At 40.0% G+C, this 22,559-nt stretch overlaps 1 protein-coding gene across 1 annotated transcript in view; it reads left to right on the top strand.

Annotated features, from left to right (window-relative positions):
- The window catches only part of adam19a (ADAM metallopeptidase domain 19a), a 300,955-nt gene that overhangs the window by 34,439 nt on the left and 243,957 nt on the right, over nt 1-22,559 (top strand). Inside the window, exon 2 of the mRNA XM_084711868.1 lies at nt 20,905-20,984. Coding sequence (XP_084567994.1) covers nt 20,905-20,984 — 80 coding nt within the window. The remainder of the gene's footprint in view (nt 1-20,904; nt 20,985-22,559) is intronic.

Raw genomic sequence — 22,559 nt, 5'->3', positions numbered from 1 at the left:
AGAAATAATGGCTTTTTTCTCAGAGCATCTCACTCTTTTGAAGTTATTAGAAGTTTCACAATTCTCTCATGGGTCACTAAGGTGTCTAATCAACTGTAGGTGGAGAAAATGAGTCATAACCCCCGCTGCAATTAAAGGCCGCTTCCACAATTAAGCATCAAGAAAGACGTGCTGTGACTGTCTTTACGGCAGTTACAGCACATTTCTCTGCTGTCCCTAACCTTCGTTTTACATGCTTGCTGCATTTTGCTGCTGTTCTATTCTAATTATCCATCATCACTCCTCTGTAAGTCATGTTCTTATCAATATGCTATTGTCTACTGCTACTGTTGCTCCCGGGAAGTTTCATCTAATTTACAGGAACTTACATTTCTCCACCTTGAAGCTACAAAGTGTGTTTTATGTGCTATACTCTAGTGTGGAAATCACATGAATTCCTTGTGTCTCCTTACGCAGACAAAAGACAAAACACATTAGCCCCGAGTGATTAATTATTTCAAGATATTCTGGTGTATTTATTTAGATAGATGTGCTCTCCCAAAGCAAATTGAAGAATCGCTCAACCTTGATTTCACATTGCTGAGAAGGTTAAATCACGTCACGTTTTGTGAATTATTTTCCACCATCATGTCCAAAATGGCAAAAGGCATTTAAAATCTTTTGAACAAAGACCCTGCTGTGGCCTGTTACCTCACTCACAAACTTTCATTGAATTTGTATCATTGCATGATAATTTTATTCATGATCCTTAATGGATATAAATGTTGGCACAGCTGGGAACGATTGCCTAATACAGAGGAAGAAAGTCTTTTTTGTTTGTAGGACTGTGTTGGCTTTTTAAATGGTTGAGGCTACAAAGGGAAATCTGGGACAGACAGAGTGATGGCGTGCCATTAAGAGTCCTCGTCTGGCCTTGACTGCTGATACTTTGCGTTTACATAGTTTGCATTCTAATCCAGAAGGCTGTCTTAAAGTTTAACTCAATTATTGTTTAGTTAAGAAACTTGTGAGAGACAGATTCAGAAAAGGAATTGTCAAAAGAGGCCGATTGACACTGGGTTTGTTTAGACTGATACATATCAACTTCAGAGCTGCAATGATACTGGATTAATTTATTAGCTGATCAAAAGAAAACTGATTGCAAGTAAAAATGTCAAACATTTGCTGGTTATGGCTTCTTGAATGTTAAGATTTGCTGCTTTTCTTTGTCATTTATGACAGTAAATGAAGAGTGTGTGACATCAAGACAGTATGAAGTGAGCAGGACATTTTTACAACTGAAGAATAATACCGTACTTGTGTTTTTTCTTTTACTGACCAATATTAGAAGTGGGGGTTAACAAAAGATAATTTATTGTGTAGCAATATTGATCCACTGGTGCTATGTAAATGGGAATTAAACTTGTCGGTACTATAATAATAAAATCAATAGTTTTTTCACTTTACTAGATGGTGCTGAGTTTTTTTTGTGAGGTCAGCAGGATTGGTGGGTTTTTATGACAGTATTGGCCAGTCTGTCTGCTTGACAATCCCATTTCACTGCAGTAAAAATGATTGAAGTGAGATGAACAGACTGAAAATTTTTATGTTCTCAGATAAAACAGATGTTTCCTTTGGAGACATAATTTGCAGTTGAAAAGAGGTAATAAATTGCAATATATGTTATCAATAAAGTTGCAATAATATAATCTGGTAACTCAAGTATCATGATAATATTAGCACCCCTACTGCCAATACCAATATGTCTTGTATTTGTAATATCGGCCTGCTGATGCATCAGGCAGCTTCTAAGTTAGATGTCTTGACTTTTAGCTGAGTTGAACTAACTTGACACATCAGATGGTTTGTTATACAGAACCATCTGGCTGTTTGGAAAAAGGGCAGGGACTTTGTAATACCACTTGGCAGGTGATTGGATGAACCATCTATCTATAATGTCTAACTTCAGAGAAGAGCAAAAACACATTTTCCATGGAGAAAAGCCTTCAGTGTCGTTCTTTGCTCTTCTTTCAATGAAAAAATACTCTTCAGTTCTGATATAACTGATGCTACTACAGTATCTAAGCTAACCTCTTCAGGAGCCGCCATTGTTTGTTTGAGATGAGTCGCTTCCATGGACGCTTCTCGCTGTTGTCACACCTAAAACCTCACCCGTAGCTGCCAGTAGTCCCTCCTAGGACACTGATTGGCTGCACCACTTTTGGCGTGGACACAATTAGATAACTTTAAGCTTTGCAAGACGAAAGGTGCTTGTCAGATTTTTGAACAGCATCTGAACTTCTCCCCTCCACCCCCAAATCTCCAAAGTTGGAATTGTGGGTCTACGTTAGACAGTTTTTGTTATTTTCCGAAACTGACAATCTGATCGGCTTGGTGTGTGGAGGTATAAAAGTAGTAGCTTGAACTTTTTCTCCAGCTCCATTTTCATCTTCACATTCTTCTGTCCATTTTTCATATGAGACCAACACAATGAGTCCTTTTGAGCAATGACTGTACGAAACGGTGTTGTTATTCCCATTTGAACAATTAGTGCGTCTCACCTCTCTGTGATGGCAGGCTCCTCTCCCAGCTTTTGCCTTCAGACACGGTTGGAAGACACATCAAACAAAGTAGCTTGCTTCAAGCACGCCCTGGCCTTTACCTGACATTTTCTGACTGGAAAATGCCCACATCTTGCTACCAGTTTTTTTTATGTTGGCTTCCTGTCAAAAAAAAATTGTCATCTCCAAGCACAGGCCTAGATAAGTTATTATCTCTGACGTGACAAAGCTTCTCTAGAGCCACAAAAAACATTCTGCAACTGTTTTCACAGGCTGACTTGGACTGCCAGTGACCAATAAATTCACTTTGACATGTAAATTGGTGAAGTGCTTTATTTTTCTGGAAATTAATAGCTAGAACTAGCAAGGTTGTCAAAAGTATTGATACTTGGACACTTTTTTTGATACCATGTGTTTAAAATGACACAATACTTTTAATTATAAACTTGTCAAAAAAAGTTTGGCTATTGTGTTTGTTCAAGCCCTCAGTTCACTTTAGTCTTTGTCTTGCCTGACATTTGGCTTGCATCAGATCCAGAAAGTGTTCAATGACTTTTTGTGTTAGAGCACTGCAGGTACAGGTTGTTAATCTAAAGGTAGAGTCACTAGGATTTGTCTGAGCTGTTCTGAAACACATCAGGGTGTCAGATACCAACATTTTGGGTTTGTGAAGCATCCAGAGGACAAGAAAGCTATGAGAAAAAATTATGAAATACAGGCAGAGGGCTACAGGGTAACCACACACTTCTAGTGGGTCATAAATGGGGATTAGGGTTTAATTCCAGGACACGGGATTCCCTGGAAATCTAATCAAGACTGTTTCCCATTCCCTAGGAAATACAATTATGGGAAATAGAAAATTATTATTATATTTTTTAAACTTATTTATCTTTTTTAAACACAGAACATATTCGAATATATTCAGAAAAATGTAAGCTGGCAGTTTACCGTAATAAAACTTGTAGCAGATATGTGTGTGTGCTGGTAAAACACAACACAGCCCATTAGTTAACACAAAACACTATGATTAAAAACTACATGCATGCTCTGAGCTTGACATTGTGGTATTGCGCCTCCATTATAAGTAGTACGGTAACACCTTTTGGCCCATCAAATTCACTCTGTTGTTGACCTCTTGTGATTGCACCAATACTGTAGTTAATACGGTCGACTCACTGAATTCACCTGTTGTAGGTAGTTCTCACTCGCAGCCTCGGCTCACACCAGCAGAGCAGCTGTAGAAAACTTAGTTTAATAGAATAGAACAACAAATAACTTGATTTAACAGATTTCATTAGTTTATATAATTTCATGAGGGTGTCATTCTCAGAAGATAAATCAGACAATAAACCCTGCAGTTCATAATTCTGGTAGTTACAGTTGAGCAGAAAATAAAATGAAGATCAAGCTGGATGTGAAGCTTTTATTAATTCTAATGTAAATGGACATAAATTGTATTGTTAAATTTAGTGTTGTTTGAAATGACCTGGGCTTAGCTAAAGTTATGCCTATTAAGGTTTTCCAAATGGTCATCCCATCAAATGGTGATTGCGGATATATTCGCTCGTAAAAGTATCTAACTAAAACCCAAGCCTAGCCATGCGATTGAAAGAGGTATTGAGCATCGTTTTTCATTAAAGTCTCAAATTCTGTAGTGTGTAACTAAAAAACTAAGAACTAAGAAACTGATGTCCAACACTTGTTGTGTGTGAAGCGCTACAAATCAAAGTTAAGCTAGGCTCAACTTATTTCAGCACTCCACTGAGGTAGTGAGGCATCACCAAATCATAGGTTCAGGGATTTAAGGACATTTACTGTCAACGAAATTAGAGTTGTAGTTCCTTCACAAAACATGCGAAACACAACATATATACTGATGATAAATGTAATTCTGAAGGGAATAGGGTCAAAATATGAAACAAAATAAATACATGGGGCAGCAGCATCAAGATGATAATATGGTTGACATCTTCAACATCATATGACTTCGTTTCGCTTTTTTGATTTCCTGTACCATGTAAACAATGGACCGTTCGCCACTTTCAGTTTAACCCTACCCTCTTCTCTTATCACAACATCCACAAAAAAATGCAGCTTGACAAGTTTGCTAACTCAACACACAAAAGCTCATTTAGCCATTTGTAGATGTGTCGCTGGTAGAAGCTGATGGGACATGGGATTCCCATGGGATGGGAGTCAGTGTCATCGTTCATGATGGGAGTGGGACGGGACAGGTAAAAAGTCAGCAGGAGTGGGACTCATAACAGGATGGGAAGGATGGGAGTTGTCCTTCCAGGACTGGGATGACCCAGATATATTTCTTTTACACTGTCATGTCATGGGACAAAAATCCACTCTTGTGCCACTTTAGTGTGAACAGACGATAAGAACCAATGATAGCCACTGTGGCAGTAAAAAGAGAGCAGCACTTACAGAAACCCATTGCACAAACGGAGACAAATACGTAACAACACTGTGCGGTTTATTTGACAGGTGATCACGAGGAGGGGCAGTACAGAAACACCATCACCGTGAGCGTTCTTTAGTAAGATGGAGAAGGAGAAGTTAGAGGAGCTCACAGGCTCATAATGATGATGGAGGAGTAACTTTTACCTCAGTTCACTTCTCCGTTTAACTTCAGAACGGGTGTAAAATAGCAAAGAGACTCCCTCTAATCAGTGGCACACTTCCTTTAATGACTCCCCAAAGTCCAATGTGGATTACATCATGTAGTACAATTTGTCAGAGCCCTCGGGTTTTGTCAATGTGTTGACTTAAAACAGTGTTCGCAGGCTGCTCCGCTCTAAATGTGGATTTTAAATCCAGCAAAGCGGGCTGCTGTTCTTTAGGGAGCTGTGAGAGGCTGAGCTTCACCTCTTAACCCTTTTCCATCATGAGATTTTCACTTTACGGAGCGGCCAACTTGTAGAGGAGCAGAAAAACTCCAGTGTATAGAGCATAACACCTTCTTAAACATAAATTGATTTTCTCTGGACCCAGGGGCGGTCGTTTTGGAAGACACGGCGAACTGCCTCTCTCAAACTTTGTCCAACTCATCATTCTCCTTGTGCCTCAGAGTGGTTGTAGAGGTCAGAATGCTGTGAAAACTTTGAAGCTCTGCAGCCTCCGCTTTTTTTTTTTCCCACACGCAGACATAAAACTATCCAGCGCCACTAACAGAGCTGTAATAGGAGACAAGACGGAGAGGAGGGTGAGGAACAAGACATGAAAGGAGGCATTTAAAAGATCATTTACCATAGAGAGCTCTATCTCTGTCTCTGACTGAGAACGGATGCCCCGAGGTTGGCGTTTGAGCAGGCGGATAAGACGGTGTATCCAATGAGCTCTCTGCTAAACTGGGGAATGAGGTTTAGGATCTTGGTTCGAGGAGCGGCGTTTCCTTATCCTCTTCCGTGCACCCATCCATCCATCCATCCGTCCGTCCGTCCATCCATCCACTGCTGCTTTATGCTCCCCTGCAGAATGGAGGAGATCGGCTTACCCCGCACACATGTACCACCTGACAGACACACTCACACACACTGTCACACAGAGTGATTTTGTAATTGAAAAAAGCTTCGCCGGAGACTCTGCGGAACAGTCGCGGCCAGGAGAAGTGAAGCAAAGAGCAGCAGTGATTTGTCGACTTGGAGGTTGGGTATCACATCTGCCTGGTGTTTATTAAGCGCCCCGGAGCCTCGTCGAGCCGCAGTCGATCATTCAGCAGGAGCGGCGTGATGGAGAGCCTCATCCCCTCCAACCTCTAATGCCTCTGCTGAAGCTATTAGCCAGCCTTAATGTTTTCTGCAGAGAGGATACCATAATGACACAGGCTTCGGACCAATGTGTCATTTGTTGATTTTGGCAGTGAATGGATATTGGATGCAGATGTTCATGTTTTCTGGGCCACGTCTCGGGCATTACCCCAAACACTCTACTGACCTTATTTGAAAAATGGAGCTGAAGACGAAGTGAGATGTGAAACGTTTGAAGCTTGGAAAGATGCAAGGTCTTAGTTTGGACTTGGATTGTTCTGTATCCTTTCACAACAGCTGAAAATAACATTTGTGCAGCAGACACTGTACGGACCACTGTATCTGAACAAAGATCCTTTATTTTCCAGTCTCAGATCAATACAATATCTCAGCCATTAGAGAACTTTTATAAGCTTAAGTGAACCCTGCAGTAACCATTATTTTCCATAAACTCAAGTGGAATGAGTGGGCATCCTTGTTCTTTGAGTTATGTGCAGAGGTGGCGGGCTTTGTGGGAGGAGAGTGGCGCTCAAATGCATTTACAAATGTTGAATTTCCATTAAATTGTAATATCTGTTTCTGTGCCATGCTGCACTTGTATGCAGCCATGACCAGAGCTTGTAATGAGGACAACTCAAGTGTCTCCTACAGCAGGAACAGCAGGGAAAGGTGCTGCTTACCATGGTGACACGTTGGCAATTTAAATTCACCCAAACTACAGTAGAGCTCTTAAAAAAGTACTCCACCAGTGAAGCACTGCACTCCTTTAACACTGCCAAACTCACAATTCAGGGTCTGACCAATGGACACAAAAGTTACTCAGTGGCCAGCAAATATTTCATGCAAGTGGCCACCGAGTTTTATCCCCATACTCTGAGACCTTGCTGACCTTTGTGCTTTTTAATTCAGTGTTCTACGAAAATGGTGAGCAGTACTCTGCTAGCTGCTATGTCAGGGCCACTGAAACTGCTAACATGATGCTTACAGAAACACAAAAGGTGGACTATGAAAAACCAAAACAGAATGCTGGAAGCGAATCAAAGCAGGAGTTTATAACATATATGGTATATAATGTATGGTTATGGTATATATGGTTATAACATGACTTATCTAAGGATGTAATCTGCTGCAGCTTGGCTAGTTTTTCATCAGACGCCACACTTCATGGGCCAACAAAAATGCGCTTTGGCCACCAAGTTTAGGGGCTTGCCTGCCAGGGATGTTGGAAAAACTTCAGTGGCTGCCAATCTCCTGCAAGACATGACTGGCCGTATGTAGAGCCAGTGTTTGATTTGTCCATTCTGGGCTACTGTAGAAACATGGCAGTGCAAAGTGGAGGGCATGGAAGAGGCCCTGTGGTCTATGTAGATGAAAATGTTTGTTCTACGGTAATCAATACACAACAGTTCATATTTTCAGGTGATTATACATGAATGAAAACATACTTGCCCTCAGTCAATAGACCCTCTTGGAGCTTATATACTTAACCTTTAATTGAGTATGAAAATACTTTGTGATTAATTGTCTTTTGATTAAATGACTGATTAATTGATCAGTGGTTTCGGCTCTAGATTTGAAGCTAGATTCATCAGAGCTTAAAAAAAAAAGCTTGAATATTTTATCATTGTGGAATAAGATCCTGGAACTGAAATAACTGTCAGAACTTGCCTCTAAACACTAAAGTAGGAGCTCTCATGCTTTTGTTAAATTGCCTACAGGATATAGTTATGCAGATGCTCTCCAAACCCAGGTCACGCACAATAATTTATGATAATTCTTCAACTAAAATAAATAATAAAGAAAGAAAGAAAAAGGGCTATTTTGAACAACCCTGTCTGGCACCGCATTTTATAACAAAGGTGGTAAAGTTAATAACAACAACAGCACTATTGATTTGGTTGCAGCTTTTTCCCCATTCATCTTGTGCAGTGTTTCTTTGCTGATAAAAGAGCACAGAAACCAATATCCAGATCGAGATGTAAAACAACTTTTTATTGAATGAGCAGATGGCAGACGGCGGCTGATCTCTGTGACTATGTCAACACCTTCTGCAGCTGATTCACGACAAAGGCCTTCTGGTTGTTTACCAGTGGAGAGATTCTATTGAGAAAGAAAAGTCTGACTTGTTGGGTTTGCATTAATAGCAGCAGTTTTGTAGTATTAGTAATAACATTAACAGAACAAATCACAGCTTTGTACAGGTGCTGACACAGACTCATAGTTGTACTGGAGTTTGTTTGGAGGACACAGTCCACAAATGCACAGACTGTCTTCTGTAGCTTGTTGTAGTGTGGCAGCCTCTTGAACAAGTCTGCACAGACACAACAAATTGGATGTATCAGAGCCTGTGCCAGAGATGCTTAAGTCACAAATTTGTTGACTTTAGACTCAGCCAAGGTTGGGCGACCAAGACGGCATACGACACCCACATTGAAACATTGCAATGGACGATGATATCGTTGCTTGGTCAAAAAGGGTCTTCAACTCAGCACTACACTACACAGCAAAAATGGAACTCAGGCAACAGCTCTGTGGCAACTCTGAGAGCACACATTCCCTCAAATACAGAAAGCTTTTAAATCACGATGTTATGATGGTAGAGGGCTCAGTGGTGGATGACTGCCAGCCTTCACAATGGATGATGGCCTTGTCCATTGGCACAACCCCAGACTCGACAAAAGAGTTGCCACTCAACAGTTCACCTGAACTTAAGCCTATTGATTTGAAAATACTTGATAACTTCCCCCAAGCCCAAGGACTCAAAAGTATATTATTAAGTGTGAATCCACGAATCAATTCATTTCCTTTCATTTCCTGAATCAGCTAACATCTATTCATTTTCAGCAAGCTGACACTGAACTCCCCAGTCCACTTTTTAAACAGTCCAACAGCAGCCAATCAAGTTGCAGGACAGACCTCTGAGGAACTAATCTCATGTTACTGAACTGCAGCTGGAAAAAATGATACCTAAGATAATTTCGTTTGCATATACAAACTTCACAGTGGTTGGTAAATGAATCGTCTGTGTGTACACCCTCCTTGACAAAATTTATGTAATGGCTATGGTTTAATCCCGGGAAGCTAAAGTTGTACCTTTAAAAACAGGTACATTTCCTGGGACTCCCCTAATAAAGTGCTTCTGTTCCCAAAATAAAAAATATTAAACAATCCCTAATACGGACCTTAGCACAGGGCTTAACAGTAAGATTTGCCTGGGGCAAATAATAGGCCATGTCGGTCAAGTAAATCTGGCAACTCACTTGGCAAGTGGTAAACAAGAATTAAACTGATTCTTTTGATAATCAGTTAATGGTTAAAGTAAGTTTTTTGCGCAAAACTGGCAAAAAAATGTTCTTTTTAGCCTCTCAAATATTGCTTTAATTCATTTATTTTGATATTAAACTGAATATTTGGGCTTTTTGGGTTTTAGACTGACAAAGTAAGACATTTTTTTGTTACTATTTCCCGTTTTTATACATTGCTAACCTGACACACCAGATGGTTTGTTACACAGAACCATCTGTCGTCCTTAGAAACTGTTTAGAAAAGGGCAGGCACTTTGAAGAAATGCTTGGCAGGTGATTGGATGAACCATCTGTGTATCATGTCTAAGACAGGCAAGTAGATTTGCCACTTGCCCTGTTAAAAACAACATAGACCCCTATTGTAGCGGCATGCTCATGGATGTGGAAAGTCTAATTTTAGCTTTAAACAGAGCCAGGCACCAGAAGGGCATCCATCTGTAGAATAAGGAAAAGGAAAGGTGGAGTCAAATGAAATGTGATTTCGGCTTCACACTGGAGATCTGAAATGGTTAAAAGCTACTGAAAGCATAGTTTGTCTTTTTAAAATAGGTTGCATCTTTGTGCCTGCCTGTATGACCAAACCTGACGGGTCAGTCGTTTTACCCTCATGTGGACACAGTGAGGCTGAAACAGCCACGGGTCCTGCTCTGTGATATTATCTTGTGTTAGAGTGGTTGCCTCCTGATGTGTGAATGCAGTAGAAATACAAATGGGCACGGCAAGCCACACCATGGTTACCATGTGCACCGCCATGCCAGAGGGGGAAAAAAACGATCGAGAAAACAGGATCTACATCACAAGCAAACGCAGACTTCTTTCCACTCCGTTCTGTTCAGCTCATTATTTTGCTTGCCCCTTTTTTGAAATCCTCAAATGTCACAGAAATGTTTCCCCCTCCCCGTCTGTAGCAATTCCAGGCCAAGTGCTGCTGACATTTTATGGATTCCCTTCAGTGTTATCAGCGATTAATGGTGACCTTTGCTTGGAGGGTAAAGCATTTGATCTTCCCCAACCTGAAGAAACCCAGGCTATCGGCATTTGATTTTTAAAAGTCAGCTTCACGTCGGGTTGCTTTTTTTGATATCAAGCACATGCCGCAGCGGATTCTGTGGCTTACTACATTCTCTTTGTGGAGGTGTTATTTAGCTATGCAGATTGCACAATACCCAAAGCACACTTGACAATGAGAGCTTAATGGATTACTGTACAAACAGGGAGGGTGACGAGTGCCTTTCGGGGCCTGGTGGGAATTCAGTGCTTTTTAGGAGCACATGTGACACGAACATGGCAGAGGCCTGTCTTGACTAGTGAGGCATCCTTGCCGGGCTCTATTGTTAAAGCAGTGTGATGGACTGTCTCAGCGGGCTCTTAGCCCAGTTAGATGCTAGCTTAAAGGGTAAATGGCGAAGAGAGCAGTCTTACTCAGCTGGGAGTTCAGTTTTGTGTTCTCAGATTTGGCACCATTGAGCCTCATGGCCACTTAATTGCATCAAATGTGGACACAGTCTACCAATACTCTGTTTCTGAGTCAATAGCAGCTTTCAAAGCAGCTATAAGATCTTGTGAGCAAAAAATACATGATATATATCTATAATTTAGCATCAGTAATAGTAGTAAGAGTTGTTATACCGAAATAATACTTAAGCATTTATTTAATCTGAAAGCGAATTTGTAAATAGAGATGTTCTGAGCTGATCTAAGCATTGGAGCTGATCTACACATATTTTAAAGTGTGTGTAAAGGGAGAAGTGAGTTTTTCTTCCAAACACATTATTTATGTTAAAAAGTAGTTGGTGAAAACATGTGGAAACACTGAGGACTATGTAGTGCTGAATTGTGGAGTTAAACTTAAACTGTTAAACTGTGGTTCATGATTGAGTGATGTGCTGGAGCCATAAGGTGCATTCCAAACAGCGTTGTGATTACTGCATTTACGAGATGAGCCCATTTGAACGCCTCCCTCACGTTGTGCTCACGACATTGTGAACTGGAAGTTTTCTGTTAGCTCCAAGTTCACAACTTCCATGTCATAATCACAAAATCGCAAGTGCCACACTTTGGACGCCCCACGAACCCGGACACGCAAACGACTATGCCCCCCACCCCCAAAACGATCAGTTTCAGACATACCTACAGTTACTTTTGGTCCAAATCAGCCCAGCAGTTCACTTCATCTCTCTCTTCCAACAACCTGACACACAAGGAAAAAAGTACCATCCTGTCACCGTCCCTGTCCAGTTGACATGCCTCCAGCAAGTTTTTAATCATTCAAAATTGGCTGCATGGTTAAGAACACACATTTATTGTAGCTTTACATGACCTTCAGTGGCTCTGAATTAGCTAAAAAAGCCAATCATAATCCAATCCTTTCTTTACTGCTGTGTTTTCTCCAGCGCTGACTACTTACTAGTGTTGCAGTGCTGCTCTCCTACGAGTGTTTTGCTGTGTATCCAAGTGCAAATTAGTGTTTGAATGTGAACAATTATTTGGACTCACCTTAAGTGAAAGTGTGTCCAGACACTGAAGCTGGCAAAATGCCTGGATTAGCTAAACTACAACACTAATTTTCTTCTCATTAGCAAAGAGCAAACTTACAAAACAATGTTAATTCAGTGAGTATGGTGTGTGTCTGTGGTTAAAGTGCTCTCTGCAGGCTGGTTCCTGTGCTCAGTTAAAGATCATTTTTAACTTCACTACTCAACCCTGAATGTGTTTACAGTGTTTCTGTAGTTCAACAGAGTGAGATGTCTTCTCTCTTGGTGATTGCATCACATCCCACAGTTTTACTTTCATCCATATCATATCAATAATAAAATCTGAACAACTTCAGTTCATCAGGACCTTCAGTATTTTGATCAAGCTCATGAAAAATGAGGTGTGTCAGATTTAGTAGCTATAGCTGTTATTTCAATGTGTAAGATGCATCTCAGGGAAAGACACTAATATTTTTAAGCACTGGCCCCATGGGCCACTAAGCCCCTAAATTTGGTGGCCAGAGTACATTTTTGGTGGTCCAAATATAATTTTGGTTTTTGTTGGTGATTTCCTGTTTTATTTTGGTAGTCTTGGTTCTCCCTCATGTGTCTAGTCTTTACTTCCTGTCTTTGTTCTTTTTCCCACCCTTTTTGATTGTCATGTGTTTCACCTGTTTGCCCACCTGTGTCTCATTAGTTCTGTCTATTTAGTCCCTGTGTTTGTGCGTGTTGTCTCCTGTGTTGAGGTCCTGAGCCCTGTCTGTGTTTCTTCCTGTTTTTTTTTTTTTTTTCTTCTCTACCCTGTCTTGGAATTCGGAAACTTTTATTTTGTGTTTTGGACACCCACGTTGTTAAAGTAAGTCTGAGCTTTTGTTACCTTTTTGTTTGCAATTAAATCCCTTTTGAACTCTGCTTCCTATGTTCCAGTCTGCATTTTGTTTCCACTCTTTGTTTTACTGGTTTACTCAGCACACATAACAAGTCAGGCAAATGGGTCAGATGTCTACTTGCCCAAAGTCAATTTTTACTTGTCCCTATACAAATTGTTTTATATATTAACGTTTATCAAATAACAGCATAGCAGCTAATAGAACTAGTAGCTTAACTAGTTTTTGAAACGTGGTGATAGCTTTTGCAAATATCTGACTGGCCTCAGCATTCATGTTTTGTACGAGTACCAGCAAGGGTCCAGAGGACGGGGTGTTGGCAACCCTCTTAGCTTGACTTTTTTCTTTAGAAACCTGACATGCGTTTGAACAACAAACTAATTTTATGTGCCTTGATCTGAAACTTGCAGCAATCTGCACGCTCGACTAAACTCCTGTTTCCAGGGTTGTTTGCTTGCACTTCAGCACAAAACTTAAATTTAACTTAAACTGGCTGCCATTTTTGCATTGTAGCCCAATTGGTACTGCAAATTAGACAGAGGGGAGATGACTAACTCCTTGGCTACTTTCATCATCAGCTCCAGAAAAATCAATGTGTTTAATCCTTTTTTTAACCACTTGCCCAACTTGGCAAGTGAGTTGCTATATCTACTAGCCTAACATTGCATTTTACTTGCCCAAGGCAACTGGGCAATCCTTATTGTTGACCCCTGTAATTATATATGTATTGCCACTTAAACTCTTCCGTTCATTTACTCTTAAATTTCTGTTGTAATTTTGTTTTTTCCTGGTCTGCCTTTTGTGTTTCTGGTTCTTCTCTATGGATCATGTAGCTTTGATCATGCAGTTTTACCTGGCTTAGTAAAACCAGACATCAGTAGCCTTGACATATCGGCATGGGGAACCAGGATGTTTGTGGAACTATAACATTGTACTGGTGATGGCTCGCAGTATGGAGCTAAAACTCAGTGGTCACAAAAGGCCATATGCAATATTTGGTGGCCACAGGTCAGTGGGCTGATACTAAGTTTGATCTGATACTAAAAAGTATCAGAACTCGGCTATTGTCATTCATTCATTTTCTGTAACTGCTTATTCCGTAAGGGTCGCGGGTCTGCTGGAGCCTATCCCAACTGACACTGGGCGAGAGGCGGGGTTCACCCTGGCAAAGTCGCCAGTTCATGGCAGGGCTGACACAGACAACCGCTCACACTCACATTCACACCTACGGGCAATTTAGAGTCACCAATTAACCTAGAATGCATGTTTTTGGACTGTGGGAGGAAGCCGGAGAACCTGGAAAGAACCCATGCAGACACGGGGAGAACATGCAAACTCCACACAGAAAGGCCCTGACCGGACAGCCGGGGAGCTGGGGGATTGAACTCAGGACCTTCTTGCTGTGAGGCGGCAGTGCTAACCACTGCACCACCATATTGTCATATACCTAATATTAAAAGACTGGGATCTGAATCACGCCCAAACAACTTGATTGGGACATCCCTTGTCATTAATTGTTATTAATTGAAACTAAAGAATTAATGCACATGTATGTAGTTTTGTACTTTCGTTGTACCTTGGGAGAACCTAAAGAAATCAAATCAAATCACATCAAAGTTACCTGCTGTGCTACCAAACCTTGTTATGAGTCGTTTCATGTAGGAACTGCTTTTTTTCTACTAGAGAGAAACTAGTCCCGGTAGATTCTAAAGTAGCTCCAGTAGATTCAGAAAGAAAATACTTCTGACATGAAGTAACTGAAGAAGAAGAAACTGCTCACAACAAAGTCTGTGGATTATTGTATACATCTTTACAGCTGATGTCTTCAAAACTCTGCAACTTGCATAAAAAAAGTCTAGATGGATAAACAGCACTACAGGCCAGGGGAAAAATCGGTGTGACATGATTTTCTGTGATATAACCTGACTTTGTGTCAGCAATAACAAGATAATTCTGTGTCTCATAGCAGGGATCATCTCTCTGATCAACACATCCTTTGTTCATACAGAATAATGTACCTTAGGATAGATCATCACTTCTTCCCCCACAGTATCTCTCAGGTAGGCGACAGCATGAACTACAGAGCTAATTTAACCATTAGTGTCATGCAGAGTGAAGATCATTTCCACGTTTCTGTGTTGTCTGGATCCTCATTAGCCGCTAAGGGAAAGATGACTGGGTGCTGCTTGGAAGCCAGAAGCTGGAGACGGGAGGGTACATTGCTCAAGGAAGAAGAGATTAAGACATACAATAGACATGCTACAACCACCGTCCTAATGCTGATGGTGTAATAACCACATTTGTAGTCCCTAACTGAATATTGATTCTCTTCATTGGCTTTGGGAATGTAAACTCAGATGGTTTGTTCTTCTCATTTCCCAGACGCTCCTTGTTGGCTCCTGCTTTAAAAACCTTCTCTGTTATTCATTTGGTAAACATGGAAAGGGAGATCATTACAAAAGTCTGTCTGGCCGTCTTCTTTTTCACTCGCAGTGTGTGTGTGTGGCCGTGTGTGTGTGATTTAAAGGCTTGATACAGTGCAGACTGAGGTCTTTATAAGCCCATTACACTCCAGCCTTATATTGTGTCTTGTTCTGTCTTCCAGATGATATCAGCTAAATGTTCCCCAGAGTTGAAATGAAAGTTCTTAAAGCCTCCTCTGTCTGTTGTGTTCATTGCTATTCTGCTAAAATAAAACACTGATGTTCCGCTGCTATCTGAGATAGAATGTATAGCCAGCCCGGCCCGACGTGTATAAATCACTCTTTTAAATTCAACATCCCGAGAAGTGTTTTTGTCAATTTGAAGTGAGCTCATGATTCATCTGAGCTAATCTAGTCATCCTGTTGAGATGCTTGCTCGCTGAAAATGGGAGCCATTATTTCACAGAGCTGCACTGGTGCGTTGACTCAAATCAAGACAATGAGACAAATGCTGAGACAGAAGCAGAGAAAGTAGTTTTCCAATGATTGTGGCATATTTATTTTCAGTGTTTAATTAGCTTTTATGAAGATAGATTGTTGCTGATGTGCTGTGGTTGTGCGCAGGCATGAGAAATTTTATATCAATTTCTGTCCTGAGACTCTATCAGCAGGAGCCACATGTATAAAATAATGTGCACATAAAGGATTCAAAGTACACTTCAAACATACTCATAAACTGAGCAGACTGGTATGAAAAGATAGAGATGAAAAAATTAAATCAGAGGCGAGGACGGGGCAATATATTGATTTTATCTCAGTATTGTGATATGAGACTAGATATCATCTTAGAGTTTGGATATCATTATACGGTGATATGGCATAAGTGTTGTCTTTTTCTGGTTTGAAAGGCTGCATTACAGTAAATTGATGTCATTTTCTGAACTTACCAGACTGTTCTAGCTGTTCTATTTGCCACATCACTGATGATTATTTATCAGAAGTGTCACTCTGTTCATATTTTGTGAAAGCACCAATAGTCATCCCTACAAAAGTGTCACAGTATCAAGTCAAGTCAAAGGAATTTTAAAAAAATGACAATCAAAATCAAATGACAGTGTGATAGAAACAGTGATAAACTAGCTGGTGAAACATAGTGGACCATTTAGTGGTTTAAGAGCCGGATATTTTTCTCAGGAGACTAAAGGTAAACTTAGGGTTTGACATTAACTGCGGCTTCATGGCCCATGGCCACAAAAAGTTGCTCTGTGGCCACTAAGTATTCTACATAAGTGGCCCCCTGTGGCCACCAGGTTTTTTCTCCATACTGTGAGCCTTCACCTCCACAATCATTGCAATCCATTTGTGCTTTCTAGTTCAACATTCTATGAAAATAGTGCACAGTACTCATCACTGGCTAGCTACCAATATGTTGAGGCTACTGAAGTCTGGGTTTACTAAGCTGACTCAAACTGCTAACATCATCCACAGAAGGTGGAAGATGGTGGTGGTGAAATTTACAAGTGAATTCAAACATAAGTTCAAGTTGCTAGAATATAAGTATCGGCCCGATGGCCTGTGGCCACCAAATATTCCTTATGGCTTTCTTTGGCCACTAAGTTTTATCTCCTCCTTCACCAACACAACCTTACAGTTCCACAAACATCCTGATTCCTTCAAGCTGCTTAATTCAACATTCTATGAAAATAGTGAAAAGTTCTTGTTGCTGGCTAGCTGCTAATATGTCAGGGCTACTGATAATATGATCCTGACAGAAGAACCAGAAGCACAAAACAAAGTGTGTGACAAATTTAAATGGCAGGAAAAAGTTAGGAGTGAATGGAAGCAGGAGTTTAAGTGTCTTGAATCTGACACATCTAAGGGTGTGATGTACTGCTGTGCCTGCCGCCAGTTTCCCCAACTAGCCAAGAGGGCTAGCTCATTCTTCATTGGAAACAATGCCTTCAGGAAGTGTTACATCACAGTTCATTGGAAAAGTGGACAAAACAAGTGTCAAGTACCACAGTTAAGGAAGTTTACAACATTAGAGGCTTGGTGGTTCAAAATATCATAATCTTTCCCTGAAATGAGTCAAAATTGTACTTAAATTCACCATGGTATGAAAACCAACTGCAACTGCAGATGTTGTGTTCACAATTTCCTTCTGCCTAATAGTTTGGTGTGTTCATTTTTAACGTTCTTTTTATTCCTAAGAAAAGGAGATGCCACACGCTGCTCATGCTGAGCATCACAATCAATTGATCGTACCAACATTTCACTCGTCAAGAGTGTTTCAAACAATTTTTACAACGTTGATCTTAAGTAGAAACATCAGTCGTGCAGCTTTCATAACTCGTTCAAAGTTGTGTGATCATATGCACCACTTGTACCTTGAGTGTAACAGAAGTAGGTCTGTAAAATCTTCAAACCCCTCAGAACATCACATGCTGTGTTTCTCATCATTTAGTCCTTTGGGTTTGCAAATAAATATCCAACATACTTTGCTTCTCTTTATTTCATCGATGTTACCTCCTCTGGTGGAGTCACCTTTTCAGTGCCCCGGAACCTGAATGATGAGACGTCATGTTTGAAATCACTGAAATGTACTGCCGTTGGGTAATCTCCAACATTTCTCCTTACGAAGCTCTTGTTCACTTTAATGAACGTGATGTCTTGCCAGCATGGGACTGGCGGGGCGTTTTCTATTTAAGATCGGTGTTGTAAGAATTATTTGAAACGCTCTTGACGAAGGTCCGGAGGGACTGGAGCGTTAGTGGGATCAATAAATTGTGATGCTGAGCAAGAGCGGTGTGCAGAATCCTCTTTTCTCAAGACTGAAGTGATTCTTTCCAGCGTACCTGCATCTGAGATAATTGGATGTGTGAATATCTCCTTTTTATTCACATCAGAGGTTTTATTTTCCTCTAGCTGGTCTTTCCATTTTATCCTTTATCTTTCATTGTGAAGCTCATTGTAAAGTCCTTGATAGGAGCTATAAACTAAATCACTGATTACCTTTCTAATGTTTGATGATAGAGTATTACTGCTGACAATGGTTACATGATGGATTAATAAAAATATGGTTTTATAATAGCCACAGCTGTGTGTAACGGTCTTGCATGCTGACAGCTCAGAGTCAGTGTTGATGGACAGTGTTTCCCAGATGTTGAACTTTAATAACAAAGATGTCGAGCAAATTATCATCACAATCTTGTTGCCGCTGTTCACATTCAACCTGATGCCAATTCAAAAAATACACATCTCCTGGGGTATATATGTGTGCACGTATATATATGCAGCTTTATTTTTATTTGTTTTATATTTTGTCCTGTTGTACTCTGATTTTAATTATCTGTATACATGTTGTGTGTGTGTGTGTGTGTGTGTGTATGTGTGTGTAGACTGAAGGAACTACAAATCTCCTTTTATTGCACAACCCTGTGTTGTGTAATGATAAGAAATGACCTTGATGCCTTGATATAGGACAAATAAAAGCAGCAGATCCTCTCCTTTGAGAAGCTGGAACTGGAAAATTAAGCCCTTTTTCATCATTGTTGCTTACAGAAACTTGAAACACTTCATATAAAAGCAGTTGTTGATTACTTTTCTGTCGATCAATTATCTGATAGATTGGATTGTTTCAGCTGTGCAGATCTAAAGACCTTTTGGCGCAATGAAGTACTGAACAAAGGGGATTAAGACAGAAAAAACATTAACAAGGTGATGATGTAATAAGATGAAAAATAATATAAAAGATATTAAAGATATTATACAAGATAGAAGATACAAGATATTAAAAAGAAGATAATGATGTAACGATGAAAAACATGAAATAGGACTAAAAGAACATAATGCAAAAAGCTACGTAACAAGACAAATACGTTGAAGACGAGATGAACAAGATGATAATGATGTAACGGGATGAAAAACACAAAAAAGGACTATTCACATTAAACGAAAAATGATGTAATGATGAAACATATATAAAAGACATTAACAAGACGATAAAGATAAAAAAAGAAGAAAAACGATGTAACAAGATAAAAAATACATAAAAGACATTAACAAGATGTTAATTATGCAACAAGATGAAAAACAACGGTAAAGGAAATGAAAAGACGAAACAGGACTATAAGCATGAAACAAGATGAAAAACGATGTAACAAGATAAAAAAATACGTAAAAGATGCTAAGAAGACGATAATGATGTAACAAGATGAAAAACATGAAACAGGACTTAAAACAAACAAGTATTCATATTGAAGAGCCAAATTATTCTGCTATAAAACTCTTTGGGTTCCACTGGAGTTTATACCTGATGATTATTATTATTAGAATATTATTATTAGACCTCTCTTTTGTTAAGTTGCATTGTTGACTATCTTTGACATTCTTCAAATCTCCACATTTGTCTTTAAAGTGATAAGAATGCAGATTTATCCCTCGGTCTAAGATATTATTCTGTTAATAATCCACAACTCAACAGGCTGAGAATCTTCATTTTTCATTGTATAAAACATCCTGTGGTCAGTTTTCTGTCAGATATCGTGGGATTATGTGAAATAACAACATGCATTTCATGGATTCCTCTTTGTCATCATCCATGAGAGACTACAATTAGAAACTGTTGCTCATATTGTAAGCATGGCAACTATGTCAATTGCATTTTTAAACTATGATCATATTCATTTTATATGCGCAATTTTCAACTTTTACATTTAATATGTAGTTTGTATTTTAACTTTAGTATATCCCTTGGCGGGGCGACACGGTGGTGCAGTGGTTAGCACTGCCGCCTCACAGCAAGAAGGTCCTGAGTTCGATCCCCCAGCTCCCCGGCTGGAGCAGGGCCCTTCTGTGTGGAGTTTGCATGTTCTCCCTGTGTCTGTGTGGGTTCTCTCCAGGTTCTCCGGCTTCCTCCCACAGTCCAAAGACATGCATGTTAGGTTAATTGGTGACTCTAAATTGCCCGTAGGTATGAATGTGAGTGGTTGTCTGTCTATGTGTCAGCCCGGCGATGAACTGGCGACTTGTCCAGGGTGAACCCTGCCTCTCGCCCAATGTCAGCTGGGATAGGCTCCAGCAGCCCCGCGACCCTTACGGACTAAGTGGTTACAGAAAATGAATGAATGAATATCCCTTGGCTGTGGTTTTCAAATATATACATATAAGCCTTTAGAATTTTCTTATTTAAATAATTTTCCTTTTTGTATTTTATGTGTTTAAAACAAATAAACCCAAACCACTGCAGAGAAAATATATAAAAACTGCCTTCACAGTATTTTCACACTGATACTGAACAGTGTTTTGCTCACAGTGTAATTTTACTGCAACGCTGTTGCACTTTTTGCTCAATGACATAGTGACTCCATGCTGTGTGGTAAGTTGACCCTGCTGAGTTTGCCGCTCTCTCTAACCTCTCTCCTGTAAGCGTTTACCTTCTGCACTGACCTGCCTCGTATGTTAAGGTCACAGTCTCTCTCCTGCATCCAGTTAATCTCCATCCTGCTTTGTGTCCTCCAGGGCTGCGGGGGGGAAGGACGGTGACGGCGCAGTGGCTCTCTCAAGGCCGAACCAAGAGGGAGGCAGGGACGTCGACGCAGGTTAGACATCTCACCAGCCTCTCTTCCATCTTTGTTTTACTGACACTGACTTCACCGTTGGTTTAACTGTTTCTCATTAAATCCATATATCCTGATGGTAACAAGAGGAGAAGTCTGAAGTTCGCTTGTGGCTCCTAGAGCTTGCAGTGTTTACTGCGTCTCATAAAATGAAAGTGTTGTAATGGTGGTGGGGACCTAAAATGTACAGTTGTGGAAAGGCCATATTCTAAAATGTATCTAAACATGTGCACAATGACAGGAATGTCTAATCTGTGGCCTTGGTGTCTTATATATTCAGTCATCACAGACGACCTTTGCTGCAAGGTGTTTTTTTAAATGTTTTAATGGATGAATGAAGGACGTCTGCTCTCATGGGTCTCTGCTTGTATCCTGAGGGGACGCTTGACTCTGTGGTGTGATTATTGATATGGAGGCTTTTTTTACTGCCCTTATTTCCAGCCCACAGAACGCCTCATCATCCACACCCTCCTCACCAGGTCCACGTCGCACACACACATGTACTGCAGCGTACATAACACGTGCACACACACACACACACAGGTGGGAGGACAAGTACATTACAGACTCTGTGCCCTTTAGAAAAATGATGAGGAGGAAAAGGAGTTCCTCAAACAGAACAGATAGTTTTAACTTAGCGCAGCATATTCCAAAAAAGATGAACAGCAGGACATTTACAACAGGGGGCTTTGTTGTAAAACTGGAAATGGTCTCACATGGCGTTGCTGCTTCAGCATAGAAAGTGATGTGACATCATGGGGGCTTGGGAGCCAGTGAACAGTTGTGATGAATGTTGTTGATGAGAGCTTTAGGAGACACAATAGCAGAGCTGATGACAACAGAAACCAACCAGAGGCTGCACAGTACAAATAACAACATACACGCAACTCAAAATTTCTTCAAAATTGGTCTACCTGATCATTTTGATGTTCAAGGCAAACACAATACATTGCACAATGTTTAGGTGTACAAATGTCATAACAATATATCTGTTAATATTTACGTATTTTTTTACAGGGATATATAACATAAATCTTTGAGAGGGATCCCTTTAATTTGCGTTTAAAAACTGTGACCAAAATATGTAAAGAGCATGAAATTTTGCTGTTGAAAAAAAGAAAAAAACTAAATTAGCCTGAATGTCTTCAACTGGCATATAAACCGTCACTCCAGAAGAGTACTGGGGTAATGTGTAATGAGCAGATAATTTTTTTTAATTTTGCATTTTGAGAATGAAGTGGCAATAGAATTTTGACTTTATTCTTGAAATACTATTTCAACTTTCTTCTCAAAATCCTCTCAAAAAACCTCCTCCGCCTCTGATGTTTTTTCTTGTGCCTGAGACTGAAGTTTCAACTTTATTATTGACATTTTGACTTTATTTTCATCCCTTCCACTTTTTCCTGTACATTTCATCTTATTCCTGACATTTCATCTTTATTTTCAACTTTTAAACTTCATTTCCAACATTTTGAATTTATTCTCAACATTTTGACTTTAGTCTTGAAATTTCAACTTCTCAGCATTTCAACTTTATTTTCAACATTTTGTCTGTAT

The sequence above is a fragment of the Lutjanus erythropterus genome, chromosome 23 (genome assembly GCF_056507025.1).
Source record: "Lutjanus erythropterus isolate fLutEry1 chromosome 23, fLutEry1.hap2, whole genome shotgun sequence".
Lineage (NCBI taxonomy): Eukaryota > Metazoa > Chordata > Actinopteri > Lutjaniformes > Lutjanidae > Lutjanus > Lutjanus erythropterus.
The sequence above is the reverse complement of the archived record's forward strand: the minus strand, read 5'-3'. Positions and strand labels throughout refer to the sequence as shown.